General features: G+C 41.1%; 2 protein-coding genes across 6 annotated transcripts in view; one reads left to right on the forward strand and one right to left on the reverse strand.

Annotated features, from left to right (window-relative positions):
- Positions 1-8166, reverse strand: part of RAD51B (RAD51 paralog B) — a 735153-nt gene extending 726987 nt beyond the window's left edge. For 2 of the 3 annotated variants that reach the window (XM_067028294.1, XM_067028293.1), the window contains exons 1-2: positions 8103-8166; positions 4996-5121 (exon numbers count right to left, since the gene is read on the reverse strand). In XM_067028294.1, the coding sequence (XP_066884395.1) occupies positions 4996-5079 (84 nt within the window). In that variant the 5' untranslated portion in view covers positions 5080-5121; positions 8103-8166. Of the gene's footprint in view, positions 1-4021; positions 4053-4995; positions 5122-8102 lie in introns of those variants that run through there. The other variant, XM_067028295.1, reaches the window with a different exon arrangement.
- Positions 8167-9386: 1220 nt separating this feature from the next.
- ZFYVE26 (zinc finger FYVE-type containing 26) overlaps positions 9387-19441 on the forward strand; it is a 72652-nt gene continuing 62597 nt past the window's right edge. For all 3 annotated transcript variants that reach the window (XM_059058385.2, XM_067028296.1, XM_059058383.2), the window contains exons 1-8: positions 9387-9470; positions 9971-10247; positions 11767-11845; positions 15511-15600; positions 16954-17476; positions 17851-17981; positions 18926-19090; positions 19238-19326. In XM_059058385.2, coding sequence (XP_058914368.1) covers positions 10054-10247; positions 11767-11845; positions 15511-15600; positions 16954-17476; positions 17851-17981; positions 18926-19090; positions 19238-19326 — 1271 coding nt within the window. In that variant the 5' untranslated portion in view covers positions 9387-9470; positions 9971-10053. The remainder of the gene's footprint in view (positions 9471-9970; positions 10248-11766; positions 11846-15510; positions 15601-16953; positions 17477-17850; positions 17982-18925; positions 19091-19237; positions 19327-19441) is intronic.

The raw sequence follows: 19441 nt of genomic DNA on the forward strand, positions 1-19441 counted from the left end.
TTTGGGCACAAACAGATGACCAGAAAGAGTCAGGCTGAAATGAGTTTCTTCAAATGACAATGAAAACACGATGACCCAAAACCTATGGGATGCAGCAAAAGAAGTTATAAGAGTGAAGTTTATGGCAATACAATCCTACCCTCAAGAAACAAGAAAAATTTCAAACAAACAATCTAATCTTACACCTAAAGGAACGAGAGAAAGAAGGACAAACAAAACCCAAAGTTAGCAGAAGGAAAGAAACCATAAAGATCAGAGCAGAAATAACTGAAATAGAAACAAAGAAAACAATAGCAAAGATCAATAAAACTAAAAGCTGGTTCTTTGAGAAGATAAACAAAATTGATAAACCATTAGCCAGACTCATCAAGAAAAAAAAGGGAGAAGACTCAAATCAATAGAAATTAGAAATGAAAAAGGAGAAGTAACAACTGACACTGCGGAAATACAAAGGACCATGAGAGATTACTACAAGCAACTCTATGCCAACAAAATAGACAACCTGGAAGAAATGGACAAATTCTTAGAAAAGCACCACCTTCTGAACTGAACCAGGAAGAAATAGAAAATATAAACAGACCAATCACAAGCACTGAAATTGGGACTGTGATTAAAAATCTTCCAACAAACAAAACCTCAGGACCAGATGGCTTCACAGGAGAATTCTATCAAACATTTAGAGAAGTGCTAACACCTATCCTTCTCAAACTCTTCCAAAACAAAGCAGAGGGAAGAACACTCCCAAACTCATTCTACGAGGCCACCATCACCCTGATACAAAAACCAGACAAAGATGTCACAAAGAAAGAAAACTACAGGCCAATATCACTGATGAACATAGATGCAAAAATCCTCAACAAAATACTAGCAAACAGGATCCAACAGCACATTAAAAGGATCATACACCATGATCAAGTGGGGTTTATCCCAGGAATGCAAGGATTCATCAATAAATGCAAATCAATCAATGTGATACACCATATTAAAAAACTGAAGGAGAAAAACCATATGATCATCTCAACAGCTGCATAAAAAGCTTTCAACAAAATTCAACACCCATTTATGATAAAAACTCTCCAGAAAGTAGGCATAGAGGGAACTTACCTCAACATGATAAAGGCCATATATGACAAACCCAGAGCCAACACTGTCCTCAATGGTGAAAAACTGAAACCATTTCCACTAAGATCAGGAACAAGACAAGGTTGTCCACTCTCACCACTATTATTCAACATAGTTTTGGAAGTTTTAGCCAGAGCAATCAGAGAAGAAAAAGAAATAAAAGGAATCCAAATTGGAAAAGAAGAAGTAAAGCTGTCACTGTTTGCAGACAACACGACACTATACATAGAGAATCCTAAAGATGCCACCAGAAAACTATGAGAGTTAATCAATGAATTTGGTAAAGTAGCAGGATGCAAAATTAATGCACAGAAATCTCTTGCATTCCTATACATTAATGATGAAAAATCTGAAAAAGAAATTAAGGAAACACTCCCATTTACCACTGCAACAAAAAGAATAAAATACCTAGGAATAAACCTACCTAAGGAGACAAAAGACCTGTATGCAGAAAACTATAAGACACTGACGAAAGAAATTAAAGATAATACCAACAGATGGAGAGATATACCATTTTCTTGGATTGGAAGAATCAACATTGTGAAAATGACTATACTACCCAAAGCAATCTACACACTCAATGCAATCCCTATCAAACTACCAATGGTATTTTTCACAGAACAAAAAATTTCACAATTTGTATGGAAACACAAAAGACCCCAAATAGCCAAAGCAATATTGAGAACGAAAAATGGAGCTGGAGGAATCAGGCTGCTGGACCTCAGACTATACTACAAAGCTACAGTAATCACGACAGAATGGTACTGGCACAAAAACAGAAATATAGATCAATGGAACAGGATAGAAAGCCCAGAGATAAACACATGCACATACGGTCACCTTATTTTTGGTAAAGGAGGCAAGAGTATACAATGGAGAAAAGACAGCCTTTTTAATAAGTGGTGCTGGGAAAACTGGACAGCTACATGTAAAAGAATGAAATTAGAACACTCCCTAACACCATACACAAAAATAAACTCAAAATGGATTAAAGATTTAAATGTAAGGCCAGACACTATAAAACTCTTAGAGCAAATCATAGGCAGGACACTCTATGACATAAATCACAGCAAGATCCTTTTTGACCCACCTCCTAGAGAAATGGAAATAAAAACAAAAATAAACAAATGGCACCTAATGAAACTTAAAATCTTTTTCACAGCAAAGGATACCATAAACAAGATGAAAAGACAACCCAGAATGGGAGAAAATATTTGCAAATGAAGCAACTGACAAAGGATTAATCTCCATTATTTACAAGCAGCTCAATATCAAAAAAAAACCCATCCAAAAATGGACAGAAGACCTAAATAGACATTTCTCCATAGAAGATATACAGAATGCCAACAAACACATGAAAGAATGCTCAACATCACTAATCATTAGAGAAATGTAAATCAAAACTACAATGAGGGGCTTCCCTGGTGGCACAGTGGCTGAGAGTCTGCCTGCCGATGCAGGGGACGCGGGTTCGTGCCCCAGTCCAGGAAGATCCCACATGCCACGGAGTGGCTAGGCCCGTGAGCTGTGGCCAGTGAGCCTGCGCGTCCGGAGCCTGTGCTCTGCAATGGGAGAGGCCACAGCGGTGAAAGGTCCATGTACCACAAAAAAAAAAAAAACAAACTACAATGAGGTATCACCTCACACCAGTTAGAATGGGCATCATCAGAAAATCTACAAACAACAAATGCTGGACAGGGTGTGGAGAAAAGGGAACCCTCTTGCACTGCTTCTGGGAATGTAAATTGATACAGCCACTATGGAGAACAGTATGGAGGTTCCTTAAAAAACTAAAAATAGAACTACCATATGACCCAGCAATCCCACTACTGGGCCTATACCCTGAGAAAACCATAATTCGAAAAGAATCATGTACTACAATGTTCACTGCAGCTCTATTTACAATAGCCAGGACATGGAAACAACCTAAGTGTCCATCAACAGATGAATGGATAAAGAAGATGTGGCACATATATACAATGGAATATTACTCAGCCATAAAAAGAAATGAAACTGAGTTATTTGTGTGAAGTGGATGGACCTAGAGTCTGTCATACAGAGTGAAGTAAGTCAGAGAGAAAAACAAATATCATATGCTAACACATATATATGGAATCTAAAAAAAGGTTCTAAAGAACCTAGGGGCAGGACAGGAATAAAGACGCAGATGTAGAGACTGGACTTGAGGACACGGCGGGGGCGGAAGGGTAAGCTGGGACGAAGTGAGAGAGTGACATGAACTTATATATACTACTAAATGTAAAATAGACAGCTATTGGGAGGTGGCCGCATGGCACAGGGAGATCAGTTCAGTGCTTTGTGACTACCTGGGGGGGTGGGATGGGGAGGGTTGGGGGGAGACGCAGGAGGGGTTAGATATGGGGATGTGTGTGCATGTATAGCTAATTCACTTTGTTGTAAGGCAGAAACTAGCACACCATTGTAAAGCAATTATACTCCAATAAAGGTGTTAAAATAAATACAAGGTTATACTACTTAAAAAAACATGAGTTTCTTCCTAAGCTATGAAATCATTCAGAAGTAGTGTTTAATAATTGGAAGAGAATAAAAGTGACTATGGAAGGACTTCCCTAGAGTCTCAGTGGTTAAGAATCTGCCTGCCAATGCAGGGGACACGGGTTCGCTCCCTGGTCCGGGAAGATCCCACATGCCACAGAGCAACTAAGCCTGCGTGCCACAGCTACTGAAGCCCGCGTGACCTAGAGCCCACGCGCTGCAACTACTGAAGCCCGCGTGCTCTAGGGCCCACATGCTGCAACTACTGAGCCTGCATGCTGCAACTACTGAAGCCTGGGCACCTAGAGCTCGTGCTCCACAACAAGGGAAGCCACCACAATGAGAAGCCTGCACACCACAACAAAGAGTAGCCCCCACTCACCGCAACTATAGAAAGCCCGCGCACAGCAACAAAGACCTAATGCCGCCAAATAAATAAATAAATAAATAAAACTGACTATGGAATGAAATGTTAAATTTCATACTTTTAAGAGTGTTTCAAAGTATGAATATGAGGATTATAAAATGCATAACAGAGGAAGCACAGACATCATTAACACAAAGCAATTTTTAAAAAATTGCAGCACGCACTGTAAGTCTGTCTTATTAAGGATTAAATCCTAACAGAAAACCTTAAATCTTATTTAGCCTCCTAAGAGGGATTTGCTTTATTCTTTTGCTTAAATATACAACATCTGCTTTGTATCTCTCACTCCATCAATAGGAAAATAATCCTAACTACTAATTTTTCTTGCTTTCAAGAGAAATTACCCATTTTGAACACTGTCTCCTCATTTGAGTCATATTTCTCATGTAAATGCAAAATTTCTTTTATGAGGACAAAACTTCTCTAGAATCCCAAATAAACGGCACAGATGTACTTCACCTTCTGCTATGAGCATTCTCCCCACCCAACCCCACCCAAAATGCAAAAATCTTGCATTTGGATAAATGAAATCACATTTAGAAATAAAAGCTAAGTGGTTTGTTATTTAAAATTAGCAAGCACCATATTTATCTTTTCTTATAAACCTAAATGTTCATATTTCAGGTGTAATTAAGAGTTATTTAAGTACACAAGATTAATCTGTGGGATGTCCCTGGCAGTCCAGTAGTTAGGACTTCGCCTTCCAATGCAGGGGGTGTGGGTTTGATCCCTGGTCAGGGAGCTAGGATCCCACATGCCTCATGGCCAAGAGGCCAAGACATAAAGCAGAAGTAATGTTGTAACAAATTCAATAAAGACTTTGGAAATGGTCCACATCAAAAGAAAAAAATTTAAAAAAAAAGAAAAAGAAATAAAAAGATTAATTTGTACTTAAAGTTTCTCACTGAAAAAAATTAAATAAATTTTACCTGACAGGTAACAATCTGATGTCTGTTCAGACGGTCACACAGCTCTTGTGATAAACCCACTCGTCTTAGTTTCTTGCTACCCATGCCTTCAGATGCAGCAAGATAAAGAAGAACCTTGAAAAAAAGCTGGAAAATAGCATAAGCAACAGTAGATGGGCTATCCAAAACACTCTACAAAATAAAAAATCCTTCAAGTGTCTCCATATACAAAATGAAACTATGGTATTTAAAATATTACTCATAAAATGAAGGAAGGCAATAAAATCTTTCCAAATATTTTAAACAGGGGAGACAACCGTTTGTCAAACATGCACACACAGAAACAAGACACTATAAGAATGTGCAATTCACACAATTCTTTAAAACTTATTACACAAATATAATAACACCGTTTCACATTTATATAGCATCTTAAGATTTTCAGTGCATTTATAAACTTTATTTGGATGTGTAATTAATACACATATTTCCAAACAGCACACCCAGAAAGTCTTTACTTTCATTGCACTGTAACAATAATAAATTTATTGACCACCTACTGTATACCAGGCACTGTTCCAAAGCTTTACATCAATTATCACATTTAAGCTTCTCAACAGCCCTATAAGGAAGATTGATCACTGATCTCATTTTTACATATGAGAAACTAAACCCTGGAAAGGTTAGCCATTCCACTGTTACCAGAAAAAGTAAATGGTAGATCCAGAATTCGAACCCAGGAAGTCTGACTCTTAGGCCTAGCCTCTTAACGAGTATACTGTACTATAAGTCTGTAATCATATTTAAACTCTCCTTTATCTATGAATCAGAACAAACCTTCTGAATCAAATGAGATTTTATTATTTCAGGTGTTATTTACAAAGTGAAATTGTTTTTTTGTTATACTATCTGCTCACAACCCCACATGCAATTAAATGTCACTCTTCTGGTTGAACCCTGTGAGGGCTAAATGAAGCTCATGATATATTTGTCTTCAGAGAGTTAGAATAGAATCACTCTGATTCCCTTAATAACTCATGCAAAGGAGAAGCTGTGTATCTCACTCAGATGGCAAAATATCCTCTGAATAGAGCAGAAACAGGAACTCTTCATTGTTCCAGGGGATAAAACAATATAATTATCAGAAAAAGAGTCACATTTTGGAACAAAAATATATACTGAGAATGTAGATATTTATTTCCAATACCATGGCCCAAATTTCTACTTAACATCTATATTCTCGGATCAGACTAACATTCTCGTCCTCTCTCCCACTCTCTCCTTCTTTCTCTCTCTCACACACACACATCCTTCCCACAAACACAAAATACATCCCTCTCATTTCACTCAAAGGGAATTTGTCAGTATTGGTTTCTGTCTCTCAAAAAGAAAGTTTACCAAGTGACATCTGCTGTATCATTGCCTAGGGTCTTCACAGATCAGGTAGCTCTGGGCAATGACACAATTTAGACTGATAAATTCAATCAAAAAGGAAAACTGTAAACCCCAAACTACCTGGAATACTTCAACAATGACCAACTCTGCTATCTCTGTCTTAGTAGGACCACTCCTATCACTTGCCTAGACTATTGCATACAGCCTCTGGTCACTCCCTGCCTCACAAAACAAACAAAAAAACAAACAAACAAAAACATTCATTTGTTCCTTCCACAGACTTCTTAAGCACACACTCTGCTGAGCTTCTGCAGCACAAGAATCATCTAAGTATATTTCCTCCCGTTTGGGAACTCACAATAAAAGACGAAAAGAGATATATACACAAATAATTACAATCATGCAGCAAGTATTCTCGTTGGAATATAAATGTGCTGTGGAAGCAGAGAGGAATAAGCACCAAACTGACCTACAAGTCACAATCCTGTCAGAGGTAGCCTCCTAAAAATTTGCCCCAATCTTGCCACTCTCATCCTTTAAAACCACCCATGGGACCATGAGACCACAGGATAAATTCCACACTTCTTATGATGGCCTATAGCCTCTTCATAAACTGGTCCCTCACTTCCCTCTCATTCATGTATCAGATTGCAAGGCCCACATTCTGGCCGTTCTGGCAAAATCACTTGCCTCCCAGTATCTTAGTTTCTTCATCTGAAAAACAAGCATCATTCAAATATCCACTTCATAGGAATGCAGTGAAGGTTAAAGGATGTGTATGGTGCCTGGCTCCGTAGTGCTCAAGGCTAGGGATTATGATCAATTCATTCAGGAAAACAGCATTAGTTGGTAACGTTGGTAGGTTACACAAACGCCTCCCTGACTTTCCTCCACAAAGACTTCCCGCTACTTAGGCTCTTCCTCTCCAATGTTCTCATTATGCTGTGTATACATTTGTTCGATAATCTTCCTAACGTATTGTTATGGCTTGCATGTTTGTTTTTTCCACCAGAAACCGTAAATTCCTGCTCCGCGTGTGTGTGCACGAGCATGTAACTGAGGGTGTGAGGGAAGATGTTCAATCCTGGAAACTGAATCCTCTCCTCATCAAGAAAAAAAAAAAAAATCCACCTGTTAGATGGTCAGTGAAAACTGTGAATTAACAAATAATAGCTAATATTTCTTGAGCCCTTATTAGGTGCCACTGTTCCAAGATTTTCAGATGTTTTACCCCATTTTACAGACTAATATTGAGGCAATGAGTTGAAAAACTTGAGTGAAGTCTAACAACTAGCACATGGTGGAGTAAGCATTCGAACCCAGGGATCTGGCTCCATATTCCACGCTATTAAATACCTCTTCTTCAACACCATCTGAAGAGGATCAGACACTAAACTTCCCTTAATGACGGGTTCCCCTGTCTAGACCTCAAACTGCCCACAAGTGGGAAGACGGGTGGACATCAAGAGGCGAAAACATCACCCCAGAATCCCCTAACAATAACTCTTCCCAACAAAGTGCAGCTTCCAAGCGTCCCCCACAAAGGAAAGCCAGACGCCTCAGATCTGCGGCGGGGCTCGTTAAGATCCTTATGGACCTAAGGGGGCGTGCCCTGCACCCAAGAGTGACTCTCCGCTCCCCCGATACCAACAACACTGACCCAGAAAGGGAGCAGGAAATAATGAGCGTACCCCAATTCCCCAAACCGCCCCCCACATGAAACTTTCCAGTACCGGGTCTGCAGCATCCAACTTTCAAAGTTTCCCCTACCCCTCACACAGTTCCCCGCGGAAAGGGACGCAAAGCAACAAACAAAGCACTGGTTGGGTCGTCACCCTGGCGAAATATCCAATAAAATGTAGGCACAGGCCCAGGTCGGCTCCGCTGCGTGCTGGGAATTGTAGTTCACATTCTGTAATAAGTCTACGATTCCCAACTTCTCTATATAGAGATTATCAAAATCCGGTGGAGGAACATCAGCAAGGAGAATATGAGCCAGGAAAAAAACTTGCTTGTAATTTTCTCTCTTCTTTCTTTTGTCACTTCATTTAAAAACTGATTAATGGACCAGAGAGACATGTTAGTTTTCTGGGAATAGATGAGAATCCACCAATTATCGAAGAGGTTTTGGAAGAGAGCTTTTGGTTTGTTTTGGTTTGCTTTTTTTCACCACACTTTGGTGGTGAAATAGTTTGGAAAATGCTGAATGAAATTGCTCAAACCGAAAACATGTAATGGGGAAACGTGAGAGTCTATAGTTGAAGAACATCAAGGAAACCAAACAGAAGGTTCAGTATAAAAGCAGCTGTGATTAGCAAACTAGTAAACCGTTACTTTAAGACTCGGTTTCAGGTTATTATATTTGAGAAAGGCTTTTGCTCATTCTTTGCTCCCATCTCCCCGTGCATACCTCTATCTTATAATTTAGCCCACTGCATCCTAATTATTGACCTGCACCCCCTCACTAGACTGTGATCTCCTTGAGGACAAGGACCGTATCTTATTCAGCTTCTAAAGTAGGCCCTAGCACACAGTTCAATTAACGGTCGTGGGGTAAATGAGCAAATAAATGAATGGAGTTAAGCAGAAGAAACTGGGAATTCAGAACGTAGGGTTCTGGGATTCTAAGGGAGCCCAAGTGGATGGAACAATAATGGAGGAGGACCTAAATTTCCTTGCTCTGGGTATCCCCAAAGCTTGGCAAAGCAATGTCACTGGTTGGCGCTCAGTAAACGCTAACTTCGAACTAGGGAGAAAAGAGAACAAAAGAAAAAAAATGAAGGCACACAGCGATTCCTGCCACTTGCTCCACCGAAGGCAAAACGGAAGGTGTCAAGCGGAGGATCTGTCAAAACCGTGAGCGGTGTTCCTAGACCAGGTAGCTGATACCTCTTTCCTAGCTTCCTCTAATGCGGAGGTGGAGTCACGTGACCCAAACAAATATGGCGCCTTATTTGCATCTTTCCTCGATTGACCAATTAGAGTAGCTGCTGTCAGTCGTCATCCTCTCCCTGCCTCAACCTTCAGAACGGGATTTGTCACCTGACTCAGCTCAAATATGGCTGCGCTGGAATCTCTGCTGATTTGGGCGCCTGGAGCAGGTGAGTGTAAGGCTCCCCCGAGAAGGCGGGAGCGCTCTCCACGACCCCGGTAGGGAGCGTCCCTGAGCACCAATCCCAACTGCCCTCCAGTTCTGACACAGATTCCTCTCCTAATCTTCAATCCTCTGCCTTGAAAGAGGGCTCAATCTAGGGAGGTTCCTGCTGAATTTCTCATCCGTAAAAAGGCGACCGACCACCTGGGGATTTGGAGCCGGATTAGGCATAAAGTTCAGGAGGAAATCCGGAAGTGGAGTTTCGGGTCTGCGCCGCGGGCTAATATGACGATTAATATTCGTTAAATATTGGATGCGCCTAGAGAGATGGGATCCACCCCTTGGGGAAATGTGGAACTTCCCAAAAGAGACAGTAACCTGTCAAATCAAATTTACAACGTTAATTAGAAAAGTAAGCCCCGCCTTTCCTAATGCGGCTAGTACTGGCTAGTTTGTCTAAATATAGTTCTTTCCCTTTCTTCTGACTCGGGTGTGTGTTGTTTCTAGGAGGTACTCCACGAATGAGAAAATTGACAATGTGTTTTGCGTAATTCATCTCTTTCTATCTCCCTGCACTCTGTGCTGGGAAAATGCATCATCCATTTGGAGAAGAGGAAACTGCTTCTCAGAAGCAACTTTTTGGATTTTTCTGTGAATGCCTTCGGAGAGGAGAATGGGAGTTGGCACAGGCGTGTGTACCTCAGCTACACGAGGCCCAAGGGGATATCCCAAAGAAGGTGGAAGATATACTTCAGGCTCTGGTCATCTGTCCCAGTCAGCTGAGGTAAGGGAACTCTGTCTTCCTGCCAGGCGGTCACAGGGCGGGAGACACAAGGTTCTATACTTGAGCTGTGGTCCATGTGCCTCACTCAATCACCTCTGAAGAATTAACAAAGGTAGAGTGTATTTCACATGTTCTGAAAATTTACCTCTATAATACATGCCTATTTATTACTTTATCAGTTTGGCTTTGAATTATCATCTGGAGCGGTATTTAAGCCTGGAACCACCATTTCTTGTTTATTATCATTAAAGTAGATAGTGCAACTACGTTGAAAAGCATTTTCTTTACCCCTAAAAGAGCAAACCTGCTCCCTTCTTGCTTGTGAAATTGAAGATATTGTTGTAGCTTTAACAAAGGACCAGAAGTGAATTCACTTAAAGCATTTTATTTTGAAATAATTAAGCATAGACTCACAAGAAGTGCAAAAACAATACAAAAAGTACCCTTTCCCCAACTTCCTCCGATTGTGACATCTTATATAACTATAGTAAATATCAAAACCAAGAAATTGACACTGGTACTGTTAACTAGACTACAGCCCTTATTCAGTTTTCACCATTTTTAAAATCTGCATTAATTTTTTTTTTTTTTTTTTTTTGGCCGCGATTCAGGTCATGCGGGATCCTATTAGGGGCCGAACCCACGCGCCCCGCTGCATTGGAAGTGCAGAGTCCCAAGCACTGGCCTGCCAGGGAAGTCCCAATCTGCATTCACCTTTATGTGTGTAGTTCTGTGTATCTTTATCCATTCTTAGACTCATATAACTACTAGTATAATCAAGGTACAGAACTATTTCATCACCACAAAAGAATTCCCTTGCTCCCTGGGAATACCTCTTTGTACATTGATCCCTCCTTGTCCCCTGGCAACCAATGTTCTCTATCTGAATTTTGAATGAAGTTCTTCCTGGCAGTGCTATTAACAATTAGTGGTATAGGAGTTAAACGTTCAGTCTCTCCCTCACTTTTCCTTACTCTGGCAGTTATTTATGAGAAAGTACTGTATTAGCACATATAGAATGGAGATTTACATGATTCTTTTCTTCCTTTGTTTTTTCCCTTAAATTTGGATTCTAGCCAATTGCTATCTAATTTGAATTACTAACTTCAAAGAAAGGCTTATGAATTCCTATAATCCTGTTTCTATAGAGTTAAAAATAAATTTTTATGAAGTTCCTTTTTTCTTTGACTATTTGATTCTGTTTTCAAGATTTCAAGTTTTCTATTTCAGATAGCTTTGCTCTTATGGTTTTCTGTGTAATATTATTTTGTTTTAAAGACTAGATAGGGAGGTGGAGGTAGAATTGTGACTTTTTTTTTTTTTTTAATGAAAGCTGCTATTTCTGTTCTGGTTCTCGTTTTATCAATCTGTCATATACATTCAAAAATTTCTCAGGACAATGTCTTGCAGGTTCAGGTTTAAAACAGACTGAGTAGTGAAATCTAAATCTTGGATCACAAAAGAGAAAAGGTCAGTAGAGACTCTTTGTTTAGAAATTTTTTCTTTTTACATTTTTCAGATGTGGACAGGATATCAACCCTCAAAGGTTAGCCTGGGTCTGGCTACTTGTACTGGAAAAATGGTTGGCCCTGGAAAAGGTAAGTAGGTTTACATTTAAAATTTTCGCCCGAGGCCAAGACTGAAAAGAACTTGGAAGGAGTTACGAAATTTCCCTTTTGTCTGTTACTTCCTTTATTTTGAGGTTTGTCATATTCCTTTCTCAGTATTGACAGTGAGAATGGCTTAAGTATTTATTGCTATCTCTTTACCTAAATTCATTTTTTAATTCACTAACTTACATACATTGGCATTAATTCACTAGCCTACCATCTGAGGTGATACTATTGTGCTAAATACTATTGTGAGTCTTGTGCCCAAACAGAACTTTGCAGAACTCAGTGAAAGTGACAAGATAGTGAATAAAGTCTAATCCTCATAATACTCAAGTAAGGGAGAATGGGCTGAGCTGAAACTTAGTTGTTCATCCAAAAATCTTACTTTAACTAGTCCAGTACAGTGAAATCGTATAGATTTAAACATCATTAATTAATAATTTAACAACTTACTTGAATTGAAATAAAAGTTACCAAATATGAAAACACAGTGAGCAAATTAATAGTGAAAGAAAACTTGTAAGGAAGGGTTTTTTGTCTTTTATTTTTTTAAGAAAAATTACCATTCAAAGCACTTTTAGAAATATGTGTTAATTATCAGAAATTGATATCCATTAAAAAATTCTCAGGCAATTTTGTATTAAACCTAAGACTTTAAGATTTAAGTGAGGAACCTCTGACTCAGAAAAGAAATGACTGGCCCAGGGTCACACCATAAAGTTAGTTGGCAAAATTGGAGCTGGAACCAATATCTTCTGCCTTTGAGTCATCAGTCCTCTGCTTTTTCCACCTCAACAATATTTTTAGCCTACATAGACTTTAAATTAAGAAACCATAAATTCTTTTTTAAATTTTTTATTTATTTATTTTTGGCTACATTGGGTCTTTGTTACTGCACACAGGCTTTCTCTAGTTGCGGCGAGCGGGAGCTACTCTTCGTTGCTGTGCACAGGCTTCTCACTGCGGTGGCTTCTCTTGTTGCAGAACATGGGCTCTAGGCATGCAGGCTTCAGTAGTTGTGGCACGTGGGCTCAGTAGTTGTGGCACGTGGGCTCAGTAGTTGTGGCTCGCGGGCTCTAGAGCGCAGGCTCAATAGTTGTGACACACGGGCTTAGTTGCTTCGTTGCATGTGGGATCTTTCCAGACCAGGGCTCAAGTCCGTGCCCCCTGCGTTGGCAGGCAGATTCTTAACCACTGCACCACCAGGTAAGCTGCAAGAAACCATAAATTCTATTTTGTAAATGTCTATAATTTAGTCTAATTTTCTTCTTAACTTCTCTCAGTCATCAGAATTAATTTTGTCTTTAGTTCTGCTTTGGCCTGACACTTACCCTTCTTCACATAGCTGTCAAAAAGCACCAGAAGTTACTAATCTAAATGTATTTATTATCCAGGCTTTTGGTAATGGTCTAACAAAGAGAAATGACAAAAAGATCATCAGGAGAGGGAAGGAAAAGAAGCAAAACTGAAAAATAATTAACCCCAGGTTGTTTAAGAGTTGGCTATAGTTTCAGATCTAAAAGAGACATCTTCAGCTAAAATATTCAATAGTATCTTCAAAGAGAAAAGAAAAAGAAAACAAATGTTATTGTTACTGACTAAGGACCTTTTCAATACAAACATGGAATTTGTCAAGCCAGATGAACTTTTGCCTCAGCAGGGGGTATTTGTTTACTTTATGGCTGATTGGTGGTTGTTAAATTTCTGGACAATTGGTCAACCAGATCCGGAGGTGGATTTCACTTCCCTGGCTCCTTTTCACAGACTAAGAGTTATTTTTCCCAGAATTGAAGATCATTTGGTCCTTAAAGCTCCAGTACCTCAGTTATTTAAACAGTCGTGGGAATGTTTTAAACTTTATACAAGGACCTCAGAGAGTTTTAAGACTTAATACAAGGGCCAAGACTTCAAATGTGTTCCTGAGGTAGTTCTACAAAGCCAGAACTGGACTTCATCTTCCAGGGACTTGGCCTTCCTGGACTGGCCTTCATCTTCTAGGGACTTGCTGGCTGCTCCTGCTCCAGTCTCCCACCAGCTGCCAAAAGCTCCTTTTGAATTATTCGTTGAAACTGATTCCATTTTCCCTTTCCTTCATCCATTTTTGCCTTATGCCCTTTTATCTTTTATCATGTGAACAGCATGATGTTCACAGCATGCTGCTTCTAATAAAGGAAAAATAGAAACAGCTCCCATGTCTACAATCTAAGACTGATTAATCTGCTTGTAAAATACCACGGCACTATTAAAATTACGTGGTAAATGAATTTTCAGTGACATAGAAGGATGTTTATATTCTGCTATGTGAAGAAAAAAAATTTTAGAAAACAGTATGTTTGTTATGCATGCATATATGCATATGTAGAAAATGGTCTGAATACCCTAGAACACAGTTGTAACTATAGTTCTCCTTCAGTGGAAAGATTTGGGGGAGGTGTGTGTGTTGCGTATGTGTGTTTTCATTTGCCTGTTTGTATTCTCTGCTTTTTCTGCATTGAACATGCCTTGCTTTCGAGTAAGAAAATCTGTGCTTAGAAACATTGGGCAAATTCTTGCCTGTTCTAGGAATGTTAGTTGTCTTTGACCCTGCATATGCATAAAGTAATTTCACCAGTAAAAAAAGATACAAGCTAGTCAGTCTTTAGGATTTTAATGAAGGTCCTAAAATCTTAACCAGTTCTTTTATTAAGGGCCTGCTGTCTGGGCTTATCTATTCCTTCCTCTTAGTCCTTGATAGAATCACTGACTTTCAGCTTGCCAGAATGAATTTTCTCTACACCTTCCAATCATTAGCATTATATAAGCATTCAGATGGCATGATTTACAGGTGTCTCTAATTTAAAAGAGTGCTTGTCAGAATTAGTCCCAGACTTTCATCTCATTTGTATTTGTGTCTGGAGAAAGGGGGACTACCATTTTAGTTTTAAGGACCAGGTGAAGGGAAGTTATTGTGAAACAAGCAGGTGCAGGAAGAGTCAGAGGCTTTCTCTTCCTTTATACATTAGTCTCTGATGTCCTGTCTCATTAACAAACAATGGGGTCACTTTTTAGAAAGTATTTAGAAAATACTTCCTAACCATTTCATCATTACTGAAGATTATTTTTAAAAACATCCTGATGCCATAGTTGTGTTTGATTTAGTGATTTAATGAGATTTTTTAAAACACATGAAAATATGGCACATAATACCTGGCACATAATAAGTGTTTCATAAACATTAGATCTCTCCCCCTTTACTTTTATTTTCCAACTAAAAGTGAATACCAAAAATGGGTTTAGGCCAAAAGGGGACCGTGTGGGCCATTCCATCCCGGCTTACCCATAACTGGTTGTTTTGGACACTGCAAGGGAGCGTCTTGGAGAAGGACTTCAAGTTAGAGGAAGAAAATCACATAAAATAAGCAAGCTTTAGCATTTGAGGCTAAACAGTGTGGGATTTAAGTGTTAGTATTTAAGAGGAGTATGTGTTCAGTTTAGCTGTTTCTGTTTATAAAGAAAAGTGTCTGAAGGCATACCCAGGAATTTAATGGTCAAAAGTGCTTTATCTTAGAGAAAACAGCAGAAATAAGTTGAACCGGAAAGAAGTATTTACTTATAATTGTCAGCTAAAGCGTGTGCTTAATATCTATGCTTCCTTCTTATGATTCTTCTAGAAGTTACTTCCAGCTGGCTTCCGGAGAAAACTTGAGTTACTTTTATTGTCAGAAGACCTCCCAGGTGACATCCCAGAGGACATCCTCAAGGTGAGAGAGGGCCCTGGATCTGTCTGCCCAGGTCTGCAGTCACTCAACAAATTCAGCTTTCAGGGATCCAGCAGAAACAGGTCCCCAAGATGTTGGCAGTTCTCTGTACTCAGGCAAGACCAGGCTAGGTGGAGGCCCCTTGAGGGCAATTTAGAGATAGGGGAAACTTATCTGGTTGTAGAATTCTGAGAGGTAGCTTGGCCAGAAGTACTAATTATAGCTGAGGATTAAATTTTTTTTTTCATTTCATGTAAAAGGAATACCTAACTTGGTTTTAAACTAGGTGTTTAAATTTTTCACCAGAATGTGGCAGGGAATATAAAGGCAGAAAGGAACTAGTATGTATTTGCTGAATACCTTTTCTGTAACAGGTGCACTGAATGTGTTATAGCTAATCCTTACAACCACCTTCTGGGAGCAGATTCAAAATCTTAACTAGATCTATACTTAAGTGCCTGAGGGATGCCCTGAGGCTCAATACATATTTTCTTCATGACCCAGCCACCAGCTAACTAAAGATATATTCACAGTAGGATTTAAGGTAGGGACTTTCACTTGTATTAGGTCAAGGACTCATGGTCCTGTGACCATCTTGGAGGCAGTTAAGAACAGGTATCCCTGAGTACCACCCACAGGAATGGTGCTGAAGTGTGGAAAATAACCTACCAAACAAATTATAGGCTACAGAGATCTTGCCTTTTAAAGGCTTGCAATCTAGTTGGGGAGGAAGGAAATAACACACATGGCACAATTAGGTACTAAGCCACATGGTACTAATTTTAAGAACATTGAAAGCTCAATAAAGAGGGAGAGTTGTGTGAGTTGGAGGTACTGGGGAAGGTTTTAGGGAAGGATGAAGAATGAGCTGTATCGAAAATCTTGGTTGGGATTTAGATCAGGGGTTAAAAACTGGTCTGTAGTGTTCTTTTAAAAGTTGAATTTAAATGCCTCGAGCTGGGCATAGTGTCTTATTTCCATCTGTTACCTGGTCTATGAGTTTGCAGTCCCTGATTTAGATCAACAGTGCACATTTCCGAGGCAGTGGGGGTGGAGTTGACTAGCTTGAGCATGGAGGCCTTGGGCAAATCTCTCTTTGCCTCAACCCCCTGATTTGAGGACACCTTCAAAATGAGGATAATAGTAGTGTCTTCTTCCTAAGGTGGTTGTAAGTATTAATTTAATTTTTCTGTGTAAAGGACCTGGCACATAGTAACTACTACAGAAGTATTTGCTATTGCTACTGTTATATATACACACATGCATATGTATACACTGAAAAGAGGCAAACAGGAAGGCGTGTAAGTGGTAACATTCTAGACATAGCGCCCATCCCTCTCTTCATCCCCTATTTAGGAGCTGTACACGGTCTTAGCACAAGATGCAGCAGCCCCTGTGCTTGACGGAAATCAGAGGCAAGAGAGCTGGCCCCCTTGGCTCAGCTCAGAAGCTGTCTCTCTGCTCTGGGATCTCCTGCGGGAGGCCCCTCAGCCCACGCAGGCCCTGCTGGAGCTCCTGCTTGGGGAGGAAGATGGCACGGGTCTCCAAGGCTGGCCCCTGCAGAAGGTGCTGGTGGACCTCATTCAAAAGGCACTGCGAGCTTTGCGGGGTCCTGCCATTGGGCACCCAGGGACAGTTGATGCCATCTACGGAGCCCTGCGGACTCTGCGCTGCCCTGCAGAGCCTCTCAGGGCTGAGCTGCATCTCCTGTGTGAGGAACTGCTGGAGGCCAGCAGGTCGGAGGGGAGTCCCCTGCGGGAGGAGCGGCTGCTCGGGTGCCTGCTGCACAAGGCCGGGCGGGGCCTGGTGTCCCTGTATGGCCACACCTATGCAGAGAAGGCCTCAGAAAAGCCACCGACGACCACACCCTCGGGAAAAGGTGTGTTCCCTGCACTGCTTCTCTAATTCCACTCTGCCCAACCCCTCTGACTCCCTCTAGCCTGCTCCCTTCCATGTTGTTCAGGAAAGCTAATGGGAGAAGCTAAGCAAAAGTGGGCAAGATGTTCTTCTGTGAAAGCACAGCTTTCATAGCTTAAGAAGGAGTGATGGAGAAAAAAATGAAGTAATAATCATAGCAGAAAAGAACTTTTCAGAAACTACTGAGAGAAGTAGAGTCTTTAAGATAGAAGTGTAGAAAACCTGGTTTAACTTTTTAAAAGAGTGAACTCTCATATCAATTGGTCTTTCAAATGAGCTTTACCTTAGGAAAGAAGAGTCCACTTCCCCAGTAACCCCATCTGGTTTAATTTTCAGTCTCACCGGCTCATCTAGATCCTGAGCGGGCAATGCTAGCCTTGTTCTCCAATCCTGACCCAGCCCAGGCTTGGAAATTGGCCTATTTCTACTGCCTGAGCAACGGCAAGCACTTCCTCGAGCAGATCCTGGTAAGTCAAACTCAGTGCTTCTCCACCACTCAAGTTCCCAGGGACTCTCTCCAGGCTTCTTCACTCCTACTTTCTCTCGCACTCATTGATCCAACGCAAAGCAGTTTAATTAGCAGTGAGTCGTCTAGTTTGTGTCCATCCCACAGTTCCAGAAGGCTCTGAGAACCAGTATCATTCATAATTAGAACTGCCAGCATTTTGTATCAGTCCTTGGGCAGGCACTGAAATGTTGGATACATAATAAGCTTTCTGGAGGGTGCAAGGAAGAAAAGACAGTGGCAGCGATACGTTGCCTAGCTGATAGGGGACTCTAATTACTCTAACCTTCTCCTTCCAGATTTCAACTGAGCTTTAGTTTAATTCAACAGCTTTGTTTTTTTTAATTGTTCTATTTTTTTGGCTGCGTCAGGTCTTAGTTGTGGCACGCAGGATCTTTTGTTGCGACACGGGTTCTTCATCGCAGCGCATGGGCTTCTCTCTAGTTGCGGCGTGCAGGTTTTCTCTCTCTCATTGTGGTGCACGGGCTCCAGGGCACGTGGGCTCTGTAGTTTGTGGCACTCAGGCTCTCTAGTTGAGGCACACGAGCTCATAGTTGTGGCATGCGGGCTTAGTTGCCCCACGGCATGTGGGATCTTAGTTCCCCGACCAGGGATGTCCCCCGCATTGGCAGGGGGATTCTTTACCACTGGACCACCAGGAAAGTACTTCAACAGCTATTTATTAACCTCATTCTATGTACTATGTACTATGCTAGGATCTGGGGATACAACAGAAGTCAATCCCTACCTTCTAGGAGCTTACAGTCTAGTGTTTTCCTAAACACTTTGTAGTCAACTGGCCACTTCTGTCATTGTCCGACACCTCCCTTCTATACTGAAAAGCTTCTTACCCTGATTAGCAGCAAGTCCCCAGAGCTGCCTCTAGCAGCCTCCTTTGGTTTCCAGGTGACAGCACTCACCCTGCTGAAAGAGGAAGACTTCCCAAGTCTTGGCTGCCTGCTAGATAGAGAATTCAGCCCTCTCAGTCCACTGCTTGTGCTCCTGGGCTGGACACACTGCCAGAGCCTAGCGTCAGCCAAGAGGCTGCTCCAGACACTCCACAGGACCCAGGTAACTCTCACTCTGCAGCCCAAGCTGCTCCGGAAATGAGTATGGTGGCACTTTGGGCTGAGGCAGAATGCAGGGTCCTGAAGTCGGTCACATCTCTGACCCCAGGTGCCTGAGTCAGCATCTCTTTCTTCTCCCGTATCCACACAGGACCAAGGCTGTGATAAGCTCCTCAGAGATGCCTGTGATGGGCTGTGGGCCCACCTGGAGGTCCTGGAGTGGTGTGTGCAGCAGAGCAGGTACGGCCCTGCACAGCCAGCCCCCTTCCCACCATTGGGCACACTTGACCCATGCTCGGCACGTGTGGCCGTTTCAAGACATCTTCCCTGTAAATGGTTTAAGTTGACAGTGTTG

The sequence above is a fragment of the Kogia breviceps genome, chromosome 3, assembly GCF_026419965.1.
Source record: "Kogia breviceps isolate mKogBre1 chromosome 3, mKogBre1 haplotype 1, whole genome shotgun sequence".
NCBI classification, from domain to species: domain Eukaryota; kingdom Metazoa; phylum Chordata; class Mammalia; order Artiodactyla; family Physeteridae; genus Kogia; species Kogia breviceps.